General features: G+C 37.9%; 4 protein-coding genes across 7 annotated transcripts; 1 reads left to right on the top strand and 3 right to left on the bottom strand.

Annotated features, from left to right (window-relative positions):
• Window positions 1-829: 829 nt before the first annotated feature.
• Window positions 830-3,533, bottom strand: LOC111793573 (nuclear transcription factor Y subunit C-1-like). Of its 3 annotated transcripts, none has more exons than XM_023675518.1 (2): window positions 2,624-3,533; window positions 830-1,154 (listed from the first exon to the last, which is right to left on the bottom strand). In XM_023675518.1, the coding sequence occupies exons 1-2, from the start codon at window positions 3,295-3,297 to the stop codon at window positions 1,091-1,093; spliced, it is 738 nt and encodes a 245-aa protein (XP_023531286.1). In that variant the 5' UTR covers window positions 3,298-3,533; the 3' UTR covers window positions 830-1,090. The 3 variants fall into 3 exon arrangements, with proteins under 3 accessions (XP_023531286.1, XP_023531288.1, XP_023531287.1); XM_023675520.1 differs by having other exon boundaries at window positions 830-1,101; window positions 2,621-3,532; XM_023675519.1 differs by having other exon boundaries at window positions 830-1,099; window positions 2,624-3,531.
• A 304-nt stretch (window positions 3,534-3,837) lies between these two features.
• Window positions 3,838-6,380, bottom strand: LOC111793574 (non-specific phospholipase C6-like). Its single transcript, XM_023675521.1, has 3 exons — window positions 4,906-6,380; window positions 4,338-4,514; window positions 3,838-4,264 (listed from the first exon to the last, which is right to left on the bottom strand). Exons 1-3 carry the CDS (start codon window positions 5,987-5,989, stop codon window positions 3,966-3,968), a joined length of 1,560 nt encoding a protein of 519 aa, XP_023531289.1. The 5' UTR covers window positions 5,990-6,380; the 3' UTR covers window positions 3,838-3,965.
• A 1,159-nt stretch (window positions 6,381-7,539) lies between these two features.
• Window positions 7,540-13,820, bottom strand: LOC111793609 (CBS domain-containing protein CBSCBSPB5-like). The gene is made up of 15 exons (XM_023675568.1): window positions 13,393-13,820; window positions 12,859-13,024; window positions 12,091-12,259; window positions 11,859-11,991; window positions 11,594-11,764; window positions 11,438-11,516; window positions 11,240-11,353; window positions 11,092-11,158; window positions 10,526-10,631; window positions 10,368-10,426; window positions 9,321-9,430; window positions 9,106-9,239; window positions 8,238-8,323; window positions 8,047-8,136; window positions 7,540-7,952 (listed from the first exon to the last, which is right to left on the bottom strand). Exons 2-15 carry the CDS (start codon window positions 12,987-12,989, stop codon window positions 7,773-7,775), a joined length of 1,629 nt encoding a protein of 542 aa, XP_023531336.1. The 5' UTR covers window positions 12,990-13,024; window positions 13,393-13,820; the 3' UTR covers window positions 7,540-7,772.
• Window positions 13,821-15,542: 1,722 nt separating this feature from the next.
• Window positions 15,543-20,435, top strand: LOC111793305 (eukaryotic translation initiation factor 3 subunit B-like). Of its 2 annotated transcripts, XM_023675137.1 has the most exons (12): window positions 15,543-15,696; window positions 15,785-15,961; window positions 16,136-16,373; window positions 17,157-17,303; window positions 17,542-17,670; window positions 17,851-17,979; window positions 18,064-18,147; window positions 18,238-18,362; window positions 18,475-18,673; window positions 18,758-19,290; window positions 19,396-19,504; window positions 19,811-20,435. In XM_023675137.1, exons 2-12 carry the CDS (start codon window positions 15,840-15,842, stop codon window positions 20,153-20,155), a joined length of 2,160 nt encoding a protein of 719 aa, XP_023530905.1. In that variant the 5' UTR covers window positions 15,543-15,696; window positions 15,785-15,839; the 3' UTR covers window positions 20,156-20,435. The 2 variants fall into 2 exon arrangements, with proteins under 2 accessions (XP_023530905.1, XP_023530906.1); XM_023675138.1 differs by lacking the exons at window positions 15,543-15,696; window positions 15,785-15,961 and having other exon boundaries at window positions 16,241-16,373; window positions 17,146-17,303.
• Window positions 20,436-20,496: the final 61 nt, after the last annotated feature.

Raw genomic sequence — 20,496 nt, forward strand, 5'->3', positions numbered from 1 at the left:
GACTAACCCTATTGTTACTGATAGGATTGAATATTGATTTTGTATCAATACAGAAGTGTTTTATTATTTTTCTTTTTTTGCTTTTAAGACTTCCGCGGTTAGGTGATACCAACGGCTGGTATTTATTTATTTATTTATTTATTTATTTATTTATTTATTTGACATACGTTTTAGCAGTTTTGTTTTTCACGTGGATTTGAGTTTTTTGTTTTTTTAAAGGCTTTTGTTTTTTTAAAGGCACTTGAGCACGCACAGATTTGGAAGATGCAGTGAGTTTTAAATGGGTGATTAGTTGTATTGAAAACTTAAAAGGAGGATAATACAATTAGTTTTGTGGGTTTAGGGCTTATAAGATTAGAAAAATGGGAATTAGTTTGTCTTTTTGCCTCTTTCTTCTCGCTTACACCTGTCCCTTCGAAGGGGTAGGTTGCATGTGCCCCCAATTCCATAAAATTCAATGTGGAAAACGTTCCCAACCCTTACTATTTTGTTTTATTATTTTACCTGTAAGAGAAGAGAGCATTCAGTGTATTATGTTTATTGTCATTTAGTTTCCAATTTGAAGGCTCCATAAGTTACCGAAATATTAGAAACAAAGCTCCAAAGAACCATAATCCCTTACTTCTGTATGCCGTGGTCGGGAGAAATGTATGTGGCAATGCTTCGTCATAGACAAACCTTGTTTATTGAGATGTAGAGTCAAAGCATGCATGCAGTTGAAGCAGGACGGGTTGCTGTCATGGCGCCATGGGTCATCATCTGAAACCTACAAATCTAGATACAAAACCGGTTGCACTGCTCATGTCTATATCAAAACAAGATGAAGAGGTGAATGAATGGCATGCAAAGTAGAAATAAATTGTTGAAACAGCAGCAAGTTAAGAACAGTAAGTAATGTCAATTCCACCACATGTAGTTCAAGTTTATACAACTTTCTAAGTTAACCTCATTTGAAAAAAATAAGGAAACATAAAAGAAAAATACACTTCCTTTTACGCCATGGAAAAGCATCATCAGTTTTTTCCCCCTTCATTGCACCACACAGCAGGATCATCATCATCATCTACACACAAGAATTGCTTACCTTACCTTACCTTAGCTGCAGGGAAACAAACACCAGAATCAGAACCTGTTCTTGAAGACGGAAGGAAAAGCCAAGAATGACAAAAACAAGTTGGATACAGTTTCGAATATCAGTAATTGGTTGGTCCTAACATGGAAAACATACAGCATATATGTGATACGTGTGTGTGTGTGTGTGTATATATATATATATATGTTCAGATCAGAGTGTAGCTAAAAAGAGGTTGGGCTTATAATTAAATCTCAGAATTTAAGAAGACCAAACAACCATTTCTCTTCTGCTACTCCCTACTCCGTGCATAAGGAGAAGTATTTCCATTCAGAACAGAACAGAACAGAAGAAGCATGGGATAAAGTCTTTAGGAGGAGGCATACAAACATGTTTTTCCTTTCTTTCTCTGGAACCAAAAAACTGTAGCTTGCCTCCACAATTCTCCATGGAACTCAATGTGAAACACATCAAAACCATCTAACTGAAGAAGCTCACAATCTGATGATTTCACCAAATCATCATGGCACAACTAAATTTGAAATGCCTCCAAAAACTAGACCAAACTGGACCAATCCAGTTTCAACACCTCCACAAAAGTATCCTCTCAATTTTATGACTACAACACTTGGTTCGCTCATTCCAAGATGCCCTGCAATATCAGGGAAGAAAACCAAGAAGAAGAGAAACCATAATCCTTCTACGACCTGATCCATCCCTTCATTTGAACCCACCGATCCCTAGTTGCCACACAAACCCAATTACAAGCAAATTTTGATAGTCTAACATACACATGGTGAAAGCTTCATTTGTTGAGCTCTACCAAATTCTTTCAAATTTTTCAATGAAAGCTCTCTCTCTCTCTCTCTCTCTCTCTCTCTCTCTCTCTCTCTCTATATATATATATATATATATATATATATATATATATATAGGATGAAGAAGCAAAACAACAAGATAACCTGTCACGACCATTCTCATCCAAAGACCTTCACAACCATTCTCACCCTATGCTATTGTTATTAATGTGAAAACTTTTGTTTCATTAAGAGACAGAGATCTTCGTTACGTCAAAAAAGAAGATACAAAAGAAGGGTGAAGCTACTGATAAGATAGTTGCCGGGAAATTCATACATCGGACCTAAAAAGAATGTCAAGCAAGCAAAGGCCAAAGGAGATGGTTATTTTTATAAGGTTGAGATTTATCGAAGAAAGGAGAAACTTTTCCAAAAATTATTAGAAAGCAAAATCCGAAGATGAAGCTTTAAACCAAACCACTCCTAAGAGACGAATGAATTCAGATAGAATCATGAGAACCACTCAACAAATCAGCACGTTCTTGCCGGGCGATTACTCGGTCAGAAAAAAGGAGACGAACAAGCATGCAATCTCCCGATAAAGGAAGAAGTGAATATGAAATCGGGTAAATCGCGAAAAAGTAAGAATTCAATTCATCCTGATCATGACACAAATCTAGATAGAACACAAGATGAAGCTTAACGACTGAATCTTTAATTGTGCGTTAACGACTCGAATCACACAAACACCTACCTCTGACCATCAAGATTGCCCTGCCCGCTGTTGCCTCCACTGGCGTAAGAACCGTCCTCCGCCGAGGGCTGCCACGCCGACTGCCAGGCCTGTGACGGCGGCTGAGCGTAAACTCCGATGGGATCCATTGCCGGTCTCCCAATCATCATCCCCCCGGGAGCCCCTGCCGGTTGACCCATAGGGGGGTAATAGTAGGGCACTCCACTAGCAGTGGCTCCGACCATGCCTCCCAATCCAGCTTCGTCCTTGATTTCATCCCTAGGCACAATATCAACTAAGAAATCAAAGATATCGGTCCTCGTGATGGCCGCCGCAATATCGTTCTTCTGCAATGTCCGCCTCTTATTCTCCTCCGCGTGAAGCCATGACCTAATAGTGAGTTCCAGAATGAAGAGCTCGCAGGCCTTGGCGAACAAAATGGGCGCTTCGGCGGAGATCATACGCACGTCCTCGTCGGCTTTCATGATCTTCTTAATGCGAGCCAAAGGAAGCTGGTGGTTTTTAAAATCGTTAACCTGTTCGATTTCTTGGCGCTGAAAGGACCAGAACATCTGAAGCTGCTGCTGCTGCTGCTGGAGGAGGTGGTGGAAGTGAGGGGCCGGGACGGGTGCCTGAGGAGGAGGAGGAGGAGGAGGAGGGTAAGGGGAGGATTGGGCTTGATTGTTGTTCTCCATCAACCGGCAAAGGCGGAGGTTCAAGTGTGGCTTAGCCAAATGCTGGTGGGATTCAATGGGAGAATGGTGGGATGGAGTGATGACAAAGATCGGAGGAAGTGATGATTTGGGGAACAAAAATGTGAGGAATTTTTCAAGTGGTGAAGATGGAAATTTAAAGGGTGAGAGACACACACAACTCCAAAAAATGTTGAGATAAGGTAATGCCCTTCAGGATTCGTTTCCCTGCCTCCACCTCTGCATTATAATATGGACGGAAATTCTCCCCACAACAAAAATAAAAAACAAATATTTCACATTTTTAATTTACCCCTAAAACAAATAAATCATATATAAATATATACTTTTTTTTCTTTTTTTTTTTATATATCTAAAAATGTAATGCTCCAATAGATACCTAAATAACAACTATTTTTGTCTAAAAAAAACTTAAAAAATGGAAAGTTAATAAAGTAAATGAACGAACAAAAACTGTCCAATTAGTTGTCCAATTAGTTGTCCAATTAGTTGTCCAATTAGTTGCATAGCCGCAGACAAATGCGCACTCTTTTGTGTATTTGAGTAGCAGCACCAACAACAGCAGCAAGGTATTGTAGAGTACTTGGATACACACAAAAACACCCGTATATAGTTACAGTGGCTGTCAACTTCTAAAATCTAAAATGCACTTAGTTGTGCGTTGAGGATCTTGTAGTCAGGGAAGATCTCATGTCTACAATGGCAGATTCATCTGCACCCAGCTTGATGGCCTCTTTGCTCGCTCTTATGAACCTCGAAACAGCTCCTTTACTGTACTCATGCGCTTCCTTGACGCTCATCTTCTCGCTTATTCCATTAGGGAAGCTGCTCAGGAAATGGTCGCCCTTCAGAACAGCAGCCAACTGAACTACTTCGCTTTGGAACTCAGATAGTCCACTCTTTTCATTCGCTTCTGTTTTCCTCAATGGTGTCACTTCAGGCAGCGTCACTGCCATTCATGATGATTTCAGTAAGCTTATAACTCAACTCAACACTATGTTTGTTTATGAAAAATGATGTACCTGGGCAGTCGGTTCTTGGGGAGGCTAATTGCCCCACAACGTCCTCAAATGTGGCAGCCCATGCATCTCTGTGTGTGAGGAAGTTCGAGGAGAGATTGAATATTTTCTTTATGGTAGCAGGGATTGAGGAATGCTCAAACTCTGAGTTTGGTGTAGGACCCTTCGGACTGCTTATTACTGCAAAACAAACACAGATTTAGATCCATAAACACGGCCAACTCCCAACCCCACCCCCACCGCTAACAAATATGGTCTTTTTTGTGCTTTCTCTTTTGAGCTTCCCTCAAAGCTTTTGAAAAACGTCTGCTAGGAAGAGGTTTCCACACCCTTATAAGGGGTGTTTTGTTCTCCTCCCCAACAGACGTAAGATCTTATACAGATGATGCTAGTTTTGATGGAATCACACTAAATCTGATCAAGTTCTAAAGGGTCAGATTCCGTAGGAAATGTTGATGATTGTTGGGAAGAAATGGTCGTAGGTTTATAAGCAAGGAATACATCACGAGAGCTTATGCTCAAAGTGGACAATATCATACTATTGGGGAGAGTCGTAAGTGACTTGGCTTACCAGTGCCTTTCTTAATCCAAGGCGAGACCATTATTGTAGGCACACGGACTCCGAGCCGATCGAACTTGAAGAAATAAGGAGGGGGGCCTGTGTTGCCATCAGGGTTAGGGACATTGACAAAAGGAGTGTTGACATGGTCATAAAATCCACCGTGCTCATCGTAAGTGATTATGAACAGTGTCTGGTTCCACTGTGGGCTAGCCCTCAGAGTCTCATAAACCTCCTTCACCAGCTTTTGCCCATTGGCAACATCATGAGAGGGATGATCATCATTGGCTGGCATTCCCACAAGATCAAAATACCGTGGCTCAATCACTGTTAAGCTGGGGAGCTTCCCATTTCTAGCATCCTTCTTGAACTTCAAATCATACTGATGAAACTTGAAAATATACTTCAATTTCCTCAAGTTTCTATAAAACAGAGTTGTGGGTATGTTCTGGAAGTAGATTCCAAAGTTGAGGCCATTCTCGTGCAGTGAATCAAAAATGGTTTTCTGGGGATATCCCTGAGCCAATTGCTTCTTCACATGGCTGGTTGAACCATGAGAAGTTGCAGAGTAAACGAACAGCCTATTGGGTTGAGTTGGGCCAGGAATTGAAGAGAACCACCGATCAAACACTGCAAATTCACGAACCAAAGCTCCATAAACGGGGACAGCTTCAGGGTTGAAGCCTTTCATGACAGTTTGGGAGAGATTTGGGGACATGGATAGAGCCTGTTCTACAAAGCCAGACATGGAAGGAATGGAATTAGAGCCAAATACCTGGTGTAGAACTGCTTCAAATGAATGCCCCGGATCCGGATCTACAAACTGGGCGTCGTCGGAGAAGCAAATGGTTTGAGGGTTGGGATTCTTGGTTGAAAGGGGGTTGCATTCATCGCCAGTGACGCCGTTGATTTGTGGGTTGATGTGTTTCTTCATCCATCCAATCATGTGATCGAATGAACGATTCTCCATCACCAAAACCACTACGGTTTTGATGGGTTGCTGCTGGAAACTGGGTTGGGGAAGCCATGAGAGCGTAAGGAAAAGCAGGAAAATGAGGGGCAGATGAACTTGCACTTGGATTCTCCGTCCTCCCATTGTTATCGAAGATAACTCAGTGAAATTTACAGACAAATGCTCTACTGATTCTCTCAGCCACTTTTGAAAAATGGGTTCTGACTATGAGAGAGAGAGAGAGAGGAAGAGGAAGAAGAGGCAGAAGAGGAGGAAGAAGAAGAAGATTCCTTCAGAAGCAGTGCAATCAAAGTAAAGAATCAAAGCGAAAATGTTGAAAAATGGGTTGTCTGCCATTGTTGGTGTTTAAAAGTTCTATCCTTTTGTATCGCATTAGCAGTTACAGTTTTGAAAACTTTTAAATGAATGTGAAATGTTGATCAAAATGAGTAAATTCATCGAACTTATTTGGAGAATACTGATTCATTGGTTTCTAAAATGAATTACAGAAACGGACTGTGTCAGTTAGTGGATGTTTAAGTTACCACCAATTGAATTAATGTTCCAGAAATCATTCTCTTAATCTCTTAACCTAACACACGTAAATGATGGAGCAATAAAGGAGGCAAAAGCTGAATGAGTGGAGATTTAAGTTTGTTAATTTTTCCTACCCACTTACTTCTTTTTCATTTCGCAACAATATTGTATTGCACCCACTTCCAACCCAATTTGACTCACTTTGGTTTGGAAACTTCAGGTTCTTTCTTTTTCGATTTAACTTCTTTAAAATTGTTCCCATCACTCCAGAAACCTATGCCATTTATGAGTTTGGCTTATTAAGGCTTCACTGCCTCTACATTTGGTCCACACTTTCAGACAAATGTTGGTGTGCCTCTTTTGCCTTAACTCACTTTACATAAATCAGAAAGCAGGGTAATTGGCTCACTTTGGTGGCAAATTTTGTCGCATTTTACAGCTAAAAAAAAAAACACGCACACACACAATAATAACGTGCTACGCATGTGAACCATAGCACAGCCTTTGCTTTTGGATGTGCAAAACCACAAATTTATAGTGGCAACGTGTGAACGAGAGACTCCATAACCTAAATTCTTTTTTTAAAAAAAAGACAATGCAAGTACTAAAGATATTATATAATAATCAGCTTATTGCGAATCCTTTCACAAACACCAATAAAAGTTTTAGAAAAAGAAAAAGAAAAAAAAACTTCTCTACATATTACCAACCAGAACCCATTATGGGTTCATGGCAGTTATTTTTTTCAAGTACAATTAACGGTAATTTTTATAAAAATACGGAACTGGACGCATGACCCAGCACTTGGTTAAAAGTTAGTTAGAGAAGATCTCATTCACAAATTCGTTTTACCCAAGACAGTAAAAGGTTAAAAAGTAGTATGAAATAGAGGACCCTTGACAGTTCGCACCAAGCACCGACTAAAGTAATCGTGGTCTTCAGCCACGCAGGGATGGCTGAATTGGCCCACCACCCCAAGTCCAAGTGCGTATGGACATTCACCATTATCTCTCTTCTTATTTGTTCCCTTTGTTTTGTGCACTACTCTTAACAATCATATAGAAAATGAAGCAAGCAGTAGACAGTTCAGAAGTGAAGAAAGTTGATTCACACACACACAACACAATCCACGAATTCATGGAGCTGCAAAACCTTCAGAAACATAAACACAACGTCAATTCTCGGAATGCATTTCTTTCATGCACCAAATCAACAATCCCAAAATTATTCAACTTTTCTTCATAAATATGACTATTTTTCAACCAAAACAGATTATAAGCACAAGCACCGATGCTCTTCCGACCAGCGGTTCCAATAAGGGCCCCCAATTTCAGAGGTTACTCGGACTAAAGTCGGTGATATAACAATATGCGTATGTGACTTCATTAAATTAATTACCAGATCTTCTCAAGTATGCTAACACGCCTAATCCGGCAACAAGGGCGGCTCCAGCTGCAACTGCACTGTACGCCGACGCCCATGCGTCTGATTGAGCATAATCCAAATTTCCCGCACCAGAACTCCTTTTATGACCACGACTTCCCGGGTATTCTAAATGCAATCTCAGACCCTGCGCAAAACCACCATGTTCTTTTCTTCAGTTTCCATTTCCTTTCAAGGTTCAATCGTCGTTCACAAATAATGATAATATCCAAATACGGTACCTTCCACCCAGCCAACCTTGCGTGTTCGACAGCTGCTACAAGGTCACTGTCTGATGCAAGAACAACTTTGTCGCGGTCTTCATCTTCGTACTACAAAATTTGGGCCATCAATTAGTTCCCCATATTTCTATTATGGAAACTCGATAGTATCAAGACAAATAAAGACACCAGAAATATTAGTCCCTTTTTACCAAAATCTGAGGCAATTTGTTGCGGTCAATATCATCACCGACTCTCTGAAGGATTGCCGTTATAACATCTGTTAAACTCCGAGTATCTTGTCTCGGATTGAACAATAAAGAGGTCCGGTGAGCATATTAAAGGCATATTAATGTCAAAATTAACTAAAAACGTGAAATAGAAAGTCGCTAGGAAAATACGAAGGAAAAAGAGGGAACAAGGTTGTTCCAGCCCTTATTGCTCCAAGGAAAAAATATTAAGCCATCCATCATGGTTTTACCAATCAAAGTTGACTGCTGAGAAAACAAACAAATACTGTTATCTTATTTAAGATTTGGGAACAATTTATTTTTTGGTACAACAAATGAAAAGGAAGGAACAAGGTTGTTCCAGCCGTTATCACTCCAAGGAAAGCATTTTCAGCCATCCATCGTGGTTTTACCAATGAAAATTGACTACTAAGAAAACAAATAATGTTATCTTAATTAAGATTTGGGAACAATTTCTTTTTAGTGCAACAACTGAAAAAGAGGGACAAGGTTTTTCTGGCGGTTATGGCTCCAAGGAGAACATTTTCAGCCATCCATCGTGGTTTGATCATTCAAAGTTGACTACTAAGAAAAAAGACTAACGTAACCTTATTTAAGATTCGAGAACAAACGTCTTTGTTTTTTGTACAACAAATGTAATGTAGAGTATGAAGATTTAAATCTTTGATCTCAAGAGAAGTAGATGTCAACTACCAATGAGCTAAGTCCGTGTAGGCAAATTTGGGAATAGTCAAATGCCACAAAGAGACATGAACAAAACATCCATAACTTGCACGACATCTCTCCTAATATTCTATTAACTATAATCGAAATAGAACATGAAACATACCACAAGAAAATCGATGCATCCGGCCCTTCCTATCTTCAAGTTTGAAAGAAAAAGTATTTGGCATTCCAGATGACGGAAAGGTAAGGGTTCTTCCAGCCTCCGTTCCATCAGAAGCCAATTTCAATGAACCTTCACTGAGATGTCACACTAACATGTGAGATTAAAAAATAACTAAACTGCAAAAATATAATTTATAATTATTTGACAAGCACAACCTACGCATTTCATCATCGTCATCATGGGGCGACAAAGCCATGGCAGAATCCCAAAATTTCTGCATCATAGAACTTGCAGCCTCATTGGTAACTCCAGATGCATTTCCAACCTAATCATGTAGTAACGCCAAAGTCACATAAATATTCACAATCATAAATTATAGAGCTCCAAGAAATTTAAGCACGTTGTTCAAAGTGAAATCATCCCGATCAACAATTTTTTTGCTCATCATCCCTAAAAAACTGCACCCCATCAATGTTCAATTTGTTAAACATCAAATAGATTTCTGACAGGGCCTTAACACTCGACTACTTGGTTAAGTCCTGGAGCCTATAACATATTTACCAACATGTTGAACCCAGGTTGTAAATCAGAAAATTTAAAGTAAGAAACGTAGCTCTAATACTTCAAAGATTGCAAACAGGAAGAGGAGATAGCGAGTTACATACTAGAGGATGTGGAGAACATAAGAAAATTGGAGGGGGAATGTTGATGATTTTAATTGATGAAGCTTAAACAGGAAGAGAACAACAAACACTGAAGGAGTAACAAAAAAAGACTGTTTAAATACAAATATTATATATGGAAAGGCTAAAGGACGGAATGGAAGGTGCAAAAGAAATATATAATGAATTGAGTTTTTGCATATATGAGTCTTATCCAAAAAAAAAAAAAAAAGAAGAAGGTTTCTGCATATACGAGAGCAACTCTTATTGCTACATAATATAGAAAAATTTCTCAATGAAGGGCATCAAAACGTCTAATGTGTCTCCATACCAACTTAACCATTCAAACTACACTGCTCGATGGTAGATTGTCATTTTCCCTTCCGAAAATGGCACACCATTAATTTAAAATTTTAAATCTTCCCAAATAAAATACCATTAAGAATCTGGACATCACACTCCCAGTAATAATGTTAATAGCCATTTGAAGTAACATAGTTCAAACACAGTATACCATCGTGTTCTTATGCTTATTTTTGCAAACTCAAAAAGAGTCAACAATATTGACAAATATAAGGTTCCATAAATTAAAGGGCTCACCGTAGCAACGGCAGCATGGGTGATATGTATTACATCAACTACAGCAACAACACTTCCATCTGCAGCCAAATGCATCAATATCAGAAGTTAAGATGATAGACATACGTTCAAGATGAAACCTTTTCTTGTTCCCAAGACTTTGAATACCATAGCGTTACCTCTATCCATCACTGGAAGATGCAAGAATTTTCCATCATGCATAGTGTGCAGTGCGTCAACTATTGGTGTATCAATTGACGCACATTCCGGATTTGGGGTCATGACCTTTAACATGAAACAAAGAGAGGTGATATTCAGTTCTGAAGAATACAATTCTCCCATACTCCAAGAGATTGAAACAAATTTTACAAGATAAGAGTAGTAGTTTATAAATATCTTTCTTGCAATTTTTGTTGTATTTATCTCTGCCCCCAACCCCAATCCAAACCAGCACACCCTTTCCATTTAACCAACAGAACTGTACAAAAGAGGAAGGGAGATACACTATCCTTTATAATCCATGCAAGCTGAAAGAAATTACCTTCTCTACAAGTGTGGATTCTGGTGGAAGATTTTGTGCTANTAGTAGTTTATAAATATCTTTCTTGCAATTTTTGTTGTATTTATCTCTGCCCCCAACCCCAATCCAAACCAGCACACCCTTTCCATTTAACCAACAGAACTGTACAAAAGAGGAAGGGAGATACACTATCCTTTATAATCCATGCAAGCTGAAAGAAATTACCTTCTCTACAAGTGTGGATTCTGGTGGAAGATTTTGTGCTATTAATCGCATCAAAATATCTTTCGACCTGCAAAACAAAATATCAGCATGTGCAAAATGGTATGCCAATATAAAATCCCCAGTTTAGAAGAATTATGATGGTACTCACGTGAGAATTCCTTGTGGCTTGTTATCAACTGTAACAACTGCAGAACTCACTCGAAGTTCAAGCATTTTTTTCGTAGCCACCAAAACTGTTTCTGTCGGAAGAACTGTAACAATCCTGGAAGATAGAACATCAATAAAAATATGCAAACCAGATGACATTAAACATTAAATATCTTCACGCAAGAAAAGTATTACCTACTTTAGATTCTCTGGGATTATAGTAGACAGAGATGGTCTGAACATACGCTCTCGGAGTGTCTCGATAAATGTATTAGGTCCTGTCCATCAATGGTAGCACAATTTAGAGTTGTTTTTGGAAAGTTATTAATATCATACGAGATGACAGTTCACTGACCAGAAACAGATGTTCCCCAACTTTTTTCAACACCTTCAACTGCTGCTGCAATGGCCTTTCCCTTTTCAGCTGCCCTTTCCATTCGTGCAATAGCATCATATAAACATTTTGCAATATCAAGTAATGCAATGACCTCCCCGTTCTCAACTACAGGCAAGTGTCTAAATTTTCCTGTAAACACAGATATCAGAACCACACAGCAAAAATCACTATTAAACAGAACGGCACATTAAAATGTGGATGTGCTTATGAGGATCAAACGAACCATGAACCATCTTCTGGAGAGCTTCCACAGCTAAGGTATCAGAAAGAACAAAAACTGGATTCCTCGTCATAACTTTGGACACGGGTGTTTCTTCGAGATTAACTCCACATGCAATAACCCTTGTTGCTATATCCTTCCATCAAAAGGAATAAGAATATTATCAGAACTATTTTTTCTTAAGTTGCAGGGGGGCCTTTACCCTTAAAATGCTAAAGGAAAGCCAATGTTAAACCTTGTCTGTGAGGATTCCGCAAAGTAATGCATTTGAATCAGTTAGTAACAAAGCATCAACTCTACGAGCAGCCATCCGACGACAAGCCTCAGAGATGGTAGTACTTTCAGGAACTGTCAGTGCTCTTGACAGCCGCAATCGTTTTACCGTACGCTCACCAGTGAGTTGTCTTTTTCAAATGCAAATGAAGAATGAAAAATCAGGTTAATATAACTTGACTTCGCCAATTTATTTACTGAATCCAACATGTATCCGACTTATTGCTACAAAATCCAGGACAGGTACAGCAAAGTACTCCCATTCAAGTACATTAACTAATCCCTTAAAAAAATTGGACGATAAATTAAGGGGAAAAAAAACATAATTCATACATGATATAGCAGAGTACTACGGTTCAAGTGCATTTGCTAACCCTTTAATTGGTTGAGCAGTGAAATATAAAGACTTGAGTTTCGTGTAAGATTGTCAATTTCCATTATGCCTAAACAGATTCTCTATGACATGAATAACTAAATTTCACATTTTAAAACTTGGGAAGGAGGATTGTTCTGAAGGTTCCTGCAAACCCTAAAAGGGTTTTAAATAATCATCTGGGTGAGGAAACGCAGCTACATACAAGTATTCAACTTTTAGATATGAAACTTATGAAGGAGAAAGCTAATGCGTGCAATATGACTCAAATGTGTCAATTAAGATGCATACGCGGGCATAAAAAAATAATGGTAAAAGGGAGCATCAATAAAATAGGACTTCAAAATAGCCATTTACAATGAACGAGAAGATGAAAGAGACTTCCGCGGTGTATCCGAGATTCCGTTCTCAATGGTTTTCTTCTTGTTCTGAGTTGATATGTTTGTGAAGGACATACTTCTTCTAGAAGGACCGCCTTGACTATTCATTTCTTCCCGATGGTTTGAACAATCTCAGATAAGACCTTGAAACATTACACCAGAAGCTCGTTCAATCTTACGTAAGAAATCGAATATGAGAAAAGAAACATAATCCAATTCAGATAGCAAGAAATTAAGATTCAATTCTAATGCACACCTCTTAATTTTGAAGCATAGAATCGTGACTCAGTTTTATCAAACCAAAAAAAAGATCTTGAAAAAGATTCCGCGGAAGCAGATGTGAAAAAACGTAGAAAGAAAAAAAAATCCAAGAANAGAAAAGAAACATAATCCAATTCAGATAGCAAGAAATTAAGATTCAATTCTAATGCACACCTCTTAATTTTGAAGCATAGAATCGAAATAACAAAACAAAAAAAAAAAAAAAAAAAAACAAAAAAGATCCAAAAACCTGAAGTTTATCGATTCCTCTTCAACGTCGAATTTCTGTTCTTCCTTTCTTTTATATTTTCTATTTTTCCTGTTGAAAAATTATTGAAACTCGCTTCTCCGACCTCAGAGAGAGAGATTGTTCAAAATATTATGAGTTAACCCCCCAATCGCGCCAGAAAATAAATCGGGAGCTGTTGGCCGCAGGAAGCACAAAAAGTGAATGGAGAAATGAGGTCAACGGCGAGAACCGATCGGAAAACTTGGAAAATACAAAGAAAAATAAAGTCGTTACGGTCGGTAATCTTATCGGAAAGTTAAAATTTATCCGGAGAAACTACCGACCGTCGAACGAACAAGAAAGAGATAGAGAACGGAGAGGAGAAAACCTAAGAAATTGGAGAAATGGAATTTTTTAAGAGGATGGAGAGAGTAGACCAATCAGAGACGTCCACGTCAACGAAACTAACAGAAATAACTCAAAACTTGAAAATTAACAGATAATATTTCCGAGGAATACTTGGTTTGGCGCTAAATAAAGAAATTGATTTTATTTAATTGCTTGATCCATTAATAAAAAAATTGAATTTACAATTTCTTATCTATATTTTTTAATATTTCCAATTTAATTTTCATGAGTTAACTTTTCAGGAGCCCCTCCCGCCCAACTGTCCTACGTAAATACAAAATAAACTAAAATTAAAAATTTTATAAAAAATTAAAAAAAAAAACTCTTTTTTAATATTTACTTTTGAATTTTTTTTTTTTCCTTGATAATTATCCGTTTAAAAATATTATGGAATTACTAATTTTTCAGCCACCAAAGGGGAGTTGGAAATGGACGGTGGATAATGCGTCTTCATGAGGAATCGAATAAAGTTTTTGTTCTTTTCTTTTCTTTCCCCTTTGGAAAAATAGCTTCTTCTTTTTTAATGTTGCATAGTTTATGTCATTAAACTATGCCTAAATTTCTTTTGAAGAGAATAATTTGAATACATATGCGTGCATGTGTGTATATATATAAAAATTAAGGCACACCATTTAATAGTGTTCTATGGGAAATATTATCCGATATATTTTGATGTTATATATATTTAGTAGAGTTAATAGTCAATAAATATAATTTCTATCTCGAGCTTTATTTAGCTAGTGAAGATAAATATTTGTCCGCTTTCCAACGAACGTCTCTATCTCAAATAAGTTAATCTCTATCATCCATTAGTAATGTGTGATTTGTATGAGGTTTTATTCGTGTATTTGGGACTCCATTGTGTTCGATTGTTCTATATAAATGTAATGTATGACACATTGTTTTCTCATAAACCAAGTTACTGTACATTAAAATATATATATATATATATATATATATATATATATATATATATGTATGTAGACTGAGTTGCTATCGGGCTAGTGAGAGGATAGACATCATTATTCAGGTCCTGAAATCAACACTTAACAAACTACTTGAGTATTATGTGTTGGGTCACATTGCTTTGCTGTATCCACCCATGAAAAAATAAAATCAAGTACTTCCACGGACATGAATACCATAAGAGAATATTTTGAAGTCGATCTTTTTTTCTATAATTTTGTCTAGAAATTTTGTGCGGATGACTCAAAACGTTTGACTAATATGAAGTACTACCCATTCTTTGAATTCAATAATGTACAATTTTTTGTCGACATCGCTCGGTCTGGAGGCAACTAAAAGGATGTACAAGAGTGAAAAATGAGAGCGATCTCTCTACAACTTTACCGCCTCTAGATTTTCTATTTGTGTGCATGTCTAATCCAAGAAGCTTCAATACATAAGATGAAATGTTGATTTTTCTTCTTTTGTTCTGCTTACCTTCATTTTCAACGATTTTAGATTTCAATTTTAACGTCGAAGTAAATTTGACTAATAGTAGTTTAAAAAGCCATAACTTTGATTTTAGATAAGAACGAAAGACCAAATATTAAAAACAAACCATACAAAATGTAAATAATTATATTTTGAATAGCCAAGTTAAAAAAAAAATATATATAATAATAAATAAATAAATAAAAAATCTTCATATATTCAAATGGAAAAACCACAAAACTAATAGTTATCCTTAGGTCTAGGTTTAAATTTCCATACACATTTGTTGTAAAAAGAGAGAGAAAAAAAAAAGAAAAAAAAAAGAAAAGAAAAGAAAAAGGAAAGTAATAATAAAACAAAAACAAAAAACCCTAACCCTTTCATGCTCTTCCTCCCTCTCTCAGTGCAGCCTCCTCCCTCTAGCCGTCTCCGATTAGCTGCTCTCTCCAACGCTGGCATCTCTCTACTCTTCTCGTAACTGTCGGTTATTTTCCCTCTCTCCCTCAATATATTTTCAGATTTTTCTGTTGTTACGAAAATGATCTTAGGGTTCATGAAACTCTTGCAGTGAAAGATCTACCACTCACCCGTCTCTTGCCGCCGACCCAATTAGTTAGTTCGTCATGGCGGACGTGATGCTGATGAAAGAGATCGAGGACACGGCTGGTCGCCTTGGGATAGATCTTTCCCAAGTTGATTTTGAGTCTATTCGTCTCCCTCCCGGCGAGGACTTTGGAATCATTAGGTCAAAGCGTTATACTTTTATCGTTTGATTTTGTATCTTAATCTGCATTTTCCGAGTCTCCCCAGGGCTTTAAGAGTTTTTATTTGATTAGAAGTTCGATGGATTTATTAGTTTCTTTTCTGTTTTTTTCATTTCATGGCTCACATTCATTCATTTGTTTGCAAATATGTACAGTGATGATGAAGAGGTTCTACAAGAGGAGAGTCTAGAGTTTGATTCTGGGTTCGGAAACATTATAGTTGTTGGCAATCTTCCGGTTGTTCCTTCGGAGAAGTTTGAGAAGCTCGAAGGTGTTGTTCGTAAAATTTTTGGACAGATTGGAGTTATCAAGGATGATGGCCTATGGATGCCTGTTGACCCTACTACACAGAAAACTTTAGGGTACTGCTTTATTGAGTATGGCACTCCACAGGTACTTTCTCATTATCTCTTACACAATATTGTGTTGTCTCTGCTAATTATAATACGAAACTTTATATATTTATCATATCGAAGTATACATTAGGTAATATTATTGAGAAACGATGTCTGATAGTATAATTCCCGTTTAAGATAAAAATGAACGTCGTTTCACTTGTGGTTCTTGCTTGCATTTGATGAAGTCGAACATAGTGCCAGATACTTGCAACCTCATCTTACTTCTTTCAATCTGGTAACTCAACTCTAGCTCCTTTGGGTGGTACTGGCAGTTGCTTTCAACCTTGACAGTCCATCCATTGTAATGGGGCAATACATGTCCCTTATAATGTATACCGTCACCTCTATTTCTCATTTAGAGGTGGAATGTCTGTACTATAGATTTAGTTTATGTTCACGAATATATCTACCTCTATTTCCTAATCTCTCATTTGTGTTTAGTTACGAGTGTTTTTTCTGGCATATCAATAATGGTAATATACCTCATTAGAATGTTCTTGAAATATTTCTTTTTGTAGCGTTCAGAAAGTGTGTCATTGAATGATATTGTGATATTTTGGATTTCCACTAGACATGTATTCCATCCAGGAATATGTTTACCTTCATTTCTGTTCCTTGCATTTTTATTATTTTATTCACAAAGATTCGTTACTATAGTTGTTTTTGCATGGTTGTGCTTTCAGGCTTTCTGTTGTGATTTTCTTGTATATAATATTAATGTCGGTCATGTTGTAGGTCCATGAATCGAGTATCTCATTTAATTTCAGTCATGTTGTAGGAGGCTGAGCTTGCCAAAGAGAAGACTGATGGGTACAAGTTGGATAGAGCACATATTTTCGCTGTTAATATGTTTGAGGACTTCGACAGATTTATGAAAGTACCAGATGAGTGGGCTCCTCCTGAAAGTAACCCATATACTCCGGGGGTAAACTATCTGTAACAGTTGACTCGATTTTGCATTTCCACAATTCTTCTGATTTGTTTTCTTAAGGAAATATGTGGGGTTTTATGGATCAATGTGAAGGTTAACTGGGAGCTATGGTGAACCGAACATTAGAATTTATATGGGAAAAAGAACCATGGGAGGATATGTAATTTGTGATTTTCAAGATCAAGTTGTGCTCTCATGGAAGCATGATGCCCTATACTTTTGAATATTTCAGGAAAATCTTCAACAGTGGCTTATGGATGAAAAAGCACGGGATCAGTTAGTTATTCGTTCTGGTTCTGATACTGAGGTCTTCTGGAATGATGCTAGACATTTAAAGCCTGAGCCTGTCTACAAGCGTCCAGTGAGTATCATTTTTAGCCTTTCTTGAGTGTTGACCTTGTTATTACAACTAAAGTTACTATTCTCTCTTGGTTGGATTTTTTGGTTGACGTTGGTATATCTGTATAGTATTAACATTACTTAGGTATCTCTGCTCTTGGGCTGGTATCCCTAGATTAATGAAATATTTTTTTTGTTACAGTTCTGGACTGAGAGTTATGTGCAGTGGTCCCCCTTGGGGACTTACCTAGCCACAATTCACCGACAGGGTGCTGCAGTTTGGGGTGGAGCAGGTACCTTTAACCGTCTGATGCGCTTTGCCCATCCACAGGTTTGTTATTGTTTTTTTCTCCCGACCTTCTGAGAGTGCTTGGCAATGTTCTAAGGCCTTAAGCTTTTAATATACAAAATGCAGGTTAAGTTAATTGATTTTTCACCTGGTGAGAAATATCTGGTTACTTACAGCAGCCATGAGCCCAGCAATCCTCGTGATGCAAATGTGAGGATTTCTTTTTTCTTTTTCCTAGATTTTATTTAGAGTGAAGGATGCTTACAACTTTCCATCATTGCTGACCATATGTGATTTCAGAGGATTGTCATCAATATTTTTGATGTAAGAACTGGAAAAGTTATGAGAGATTTCAAGGGAAGTCCTGATGATTTTGCCATTGGAGGAACTGGTGGTGTTGCGGGCGTATCTTGGCCTGTTTTTAGGTATATATATTTCCCATGGATGTCATTCTGTCTCTTTTTTTCTTGTCTGGTTTGTCAAGTTGGCCGGAATATTCTTTTATTGCTGATGATATAAATTTTCTTGTTTTTGCAGGTGGGGTGGTGGGAAAGATGATAAATACTTTGCCAGGATGGGGAAGAATGTAATTTCTGTCTATGAAACAGAGACTTTCTCCCTCATTGACAAAAAATCTTTGAAGGTTGAAAATGTTATGGATTTCTGCTGGTCCCCTACCGATCCCATTATTGCACTCTTTGTTCCTGAGCTAGGTGGTGGAAACCAACCGGCTAGGGTGAGTACTCCGATGCCTGCTTGTGTCACTATTCTTTTGATCTTCAAATTTAGATTTTTTGAATGGGCTTCTTTTGGTTTCTAGGTGAGTCTTGTGCAAATCCCGAGCAAAGAGGAGTTGAGACAGAAAAATCTTTTCAGTGTTAGCGATTGCAAAATGTACTGGCAAAGCAATGGGGATTATCTTGCTGTCAAGGTTGACCGATATACAAAGACCAAGAAAAGCATATACACAGGGTTTGAACTTTTCCGCATAAAAGAGCGGGATATACCTATTGAAGTGTTGGAGCTTGAGAATAAGAATGATAAGATCATTGCATTTGCCTGGGAGCCAAAGGGTCATAGGTTTGCAGTTATTCATGGTGACAACCCAAGGCCAGATATTAGCTTTTACTCCATGCGAAGCACTCACAACAGTGGCCGAGTATCAAAACTTACAACTCTAAAAGGCAAGCAGGCCAATGCTCTTTTCTGGTCACCTTCTGGACGCTTCATCATTCTTGCTGGTCTGAAAGGTTTCAACGGACAGTTGGAATTCTACAATGTTGATGAGCTGGAGACAATGGCAACTGCTGAGCATTTCATGGCTACTGATATTGAATGGGATCCTACTGGACGGTAATTTAGGGGGCATCCTTATTTGCACATTGTAACTTGTTTCAGAATGTTTTGCCTTGTGTTCACGGCAGCTGAGTTTGTGTTGTTGTTTGTATCTGTACCCAGGTATGTTGCAACTGCTGTAACTTCAGTTCACGAGATGGAAAATGGTTTCAACATATGGTCCTTTAATGGAAAGCTGCTGTATCGAGTCTTGAAGGACCATTTCTTTCAGGTAACTTATCCATTATATTATGCAAATCATATGTTTTTAATTATTAGAAAAAAGGACTAGCAATCTGACATGAAGCCCGAAGTCATCTATTCTACTTAAACTCAGTTCAAAGGTTCCTTAATTATTTGGGGTTGCTGTATATTTGTAATCTCGTTGCTGTACAGGAACCAGAAGGTTTATAATTTTAATGATCATTCATGAATATGCATGCTTGCAAAAAATTAGGTCGATTTAGATTCTTTATGATGGCGAACTCTTTGGAGTCGTGGTTGAATTCCCTGATTTTAAAAAATGGGGTTGTGACAGTTCGCATGGCGGCCAAGACCACCATCCTTGTTGAGTGCGGAGAAAGAGGAAGAGATAGCAAAGAATTTGAAGAAGTACAGTAAGAAGTACGAGGCTGAAGATCAGGATGTATCTATGCTGCTGAGCGAGCAGGACCGGGAGAAACGGAGAATGTTGAAGGAGGAGTGGGAGAAGTGGGTGAATGAATGGAAAAAATTGCATGAAGAAGAGAAGCAGTTGCGGCAAAAACTGCGGGATGGGGAAGCTAGTGATGAGGAAGAGGAATACGAAGCCAAAGAGGTTGAAGTAGAAGAGGTTTTGGATGTGTCGGAGGAAATTTTGTCTGTTGATTTTGGGCAGGAATAACCTCTCATTGCATTGCTTTGCATGATATTATTAGAGGTAGGTTAGGTGTAGGTCTGACAGTGGCTGGCTTTTCCTCATGACTTGGACCATCTCCTCCCCTCCCAAATATGCAACTTGGGAAATTTTCCTTCTCCTTCCAGAATTATTAATTTTTTACTTTGTTTGTTTGGTATCACACTGTTGTCTCCCTAACTTATTCAGGGCTGATTTTGATTCGATGACATTATTTTAATTTTTAACTCTGAAGAAAATTTCAGAATTTTGAGATGGTTGTTAGTTATGAGCATGAGTGTGGAAGAAAATGAGCACCTTCTTAGATTTCATTTTATGCGTTACCCCAA

This window comes from Cucurbita pepo, chromosome LG04 (assembly GCF_002806865.2).
Source record: "Cucurbita pepo subsp. pepo cultivar mu-cu-16 chromosome LG04, ASM280686v2, whole genome shotgun sequence".
In the NCBI taxonomy this organism is placed as follows: domain Eukaryota; kingdom Viridiplantae; phylum Streptophyta; class Magnoliopsida; order Cucurbitales; family Cucurbitaceae; genus Cucurbita; species Cucurbita pepo.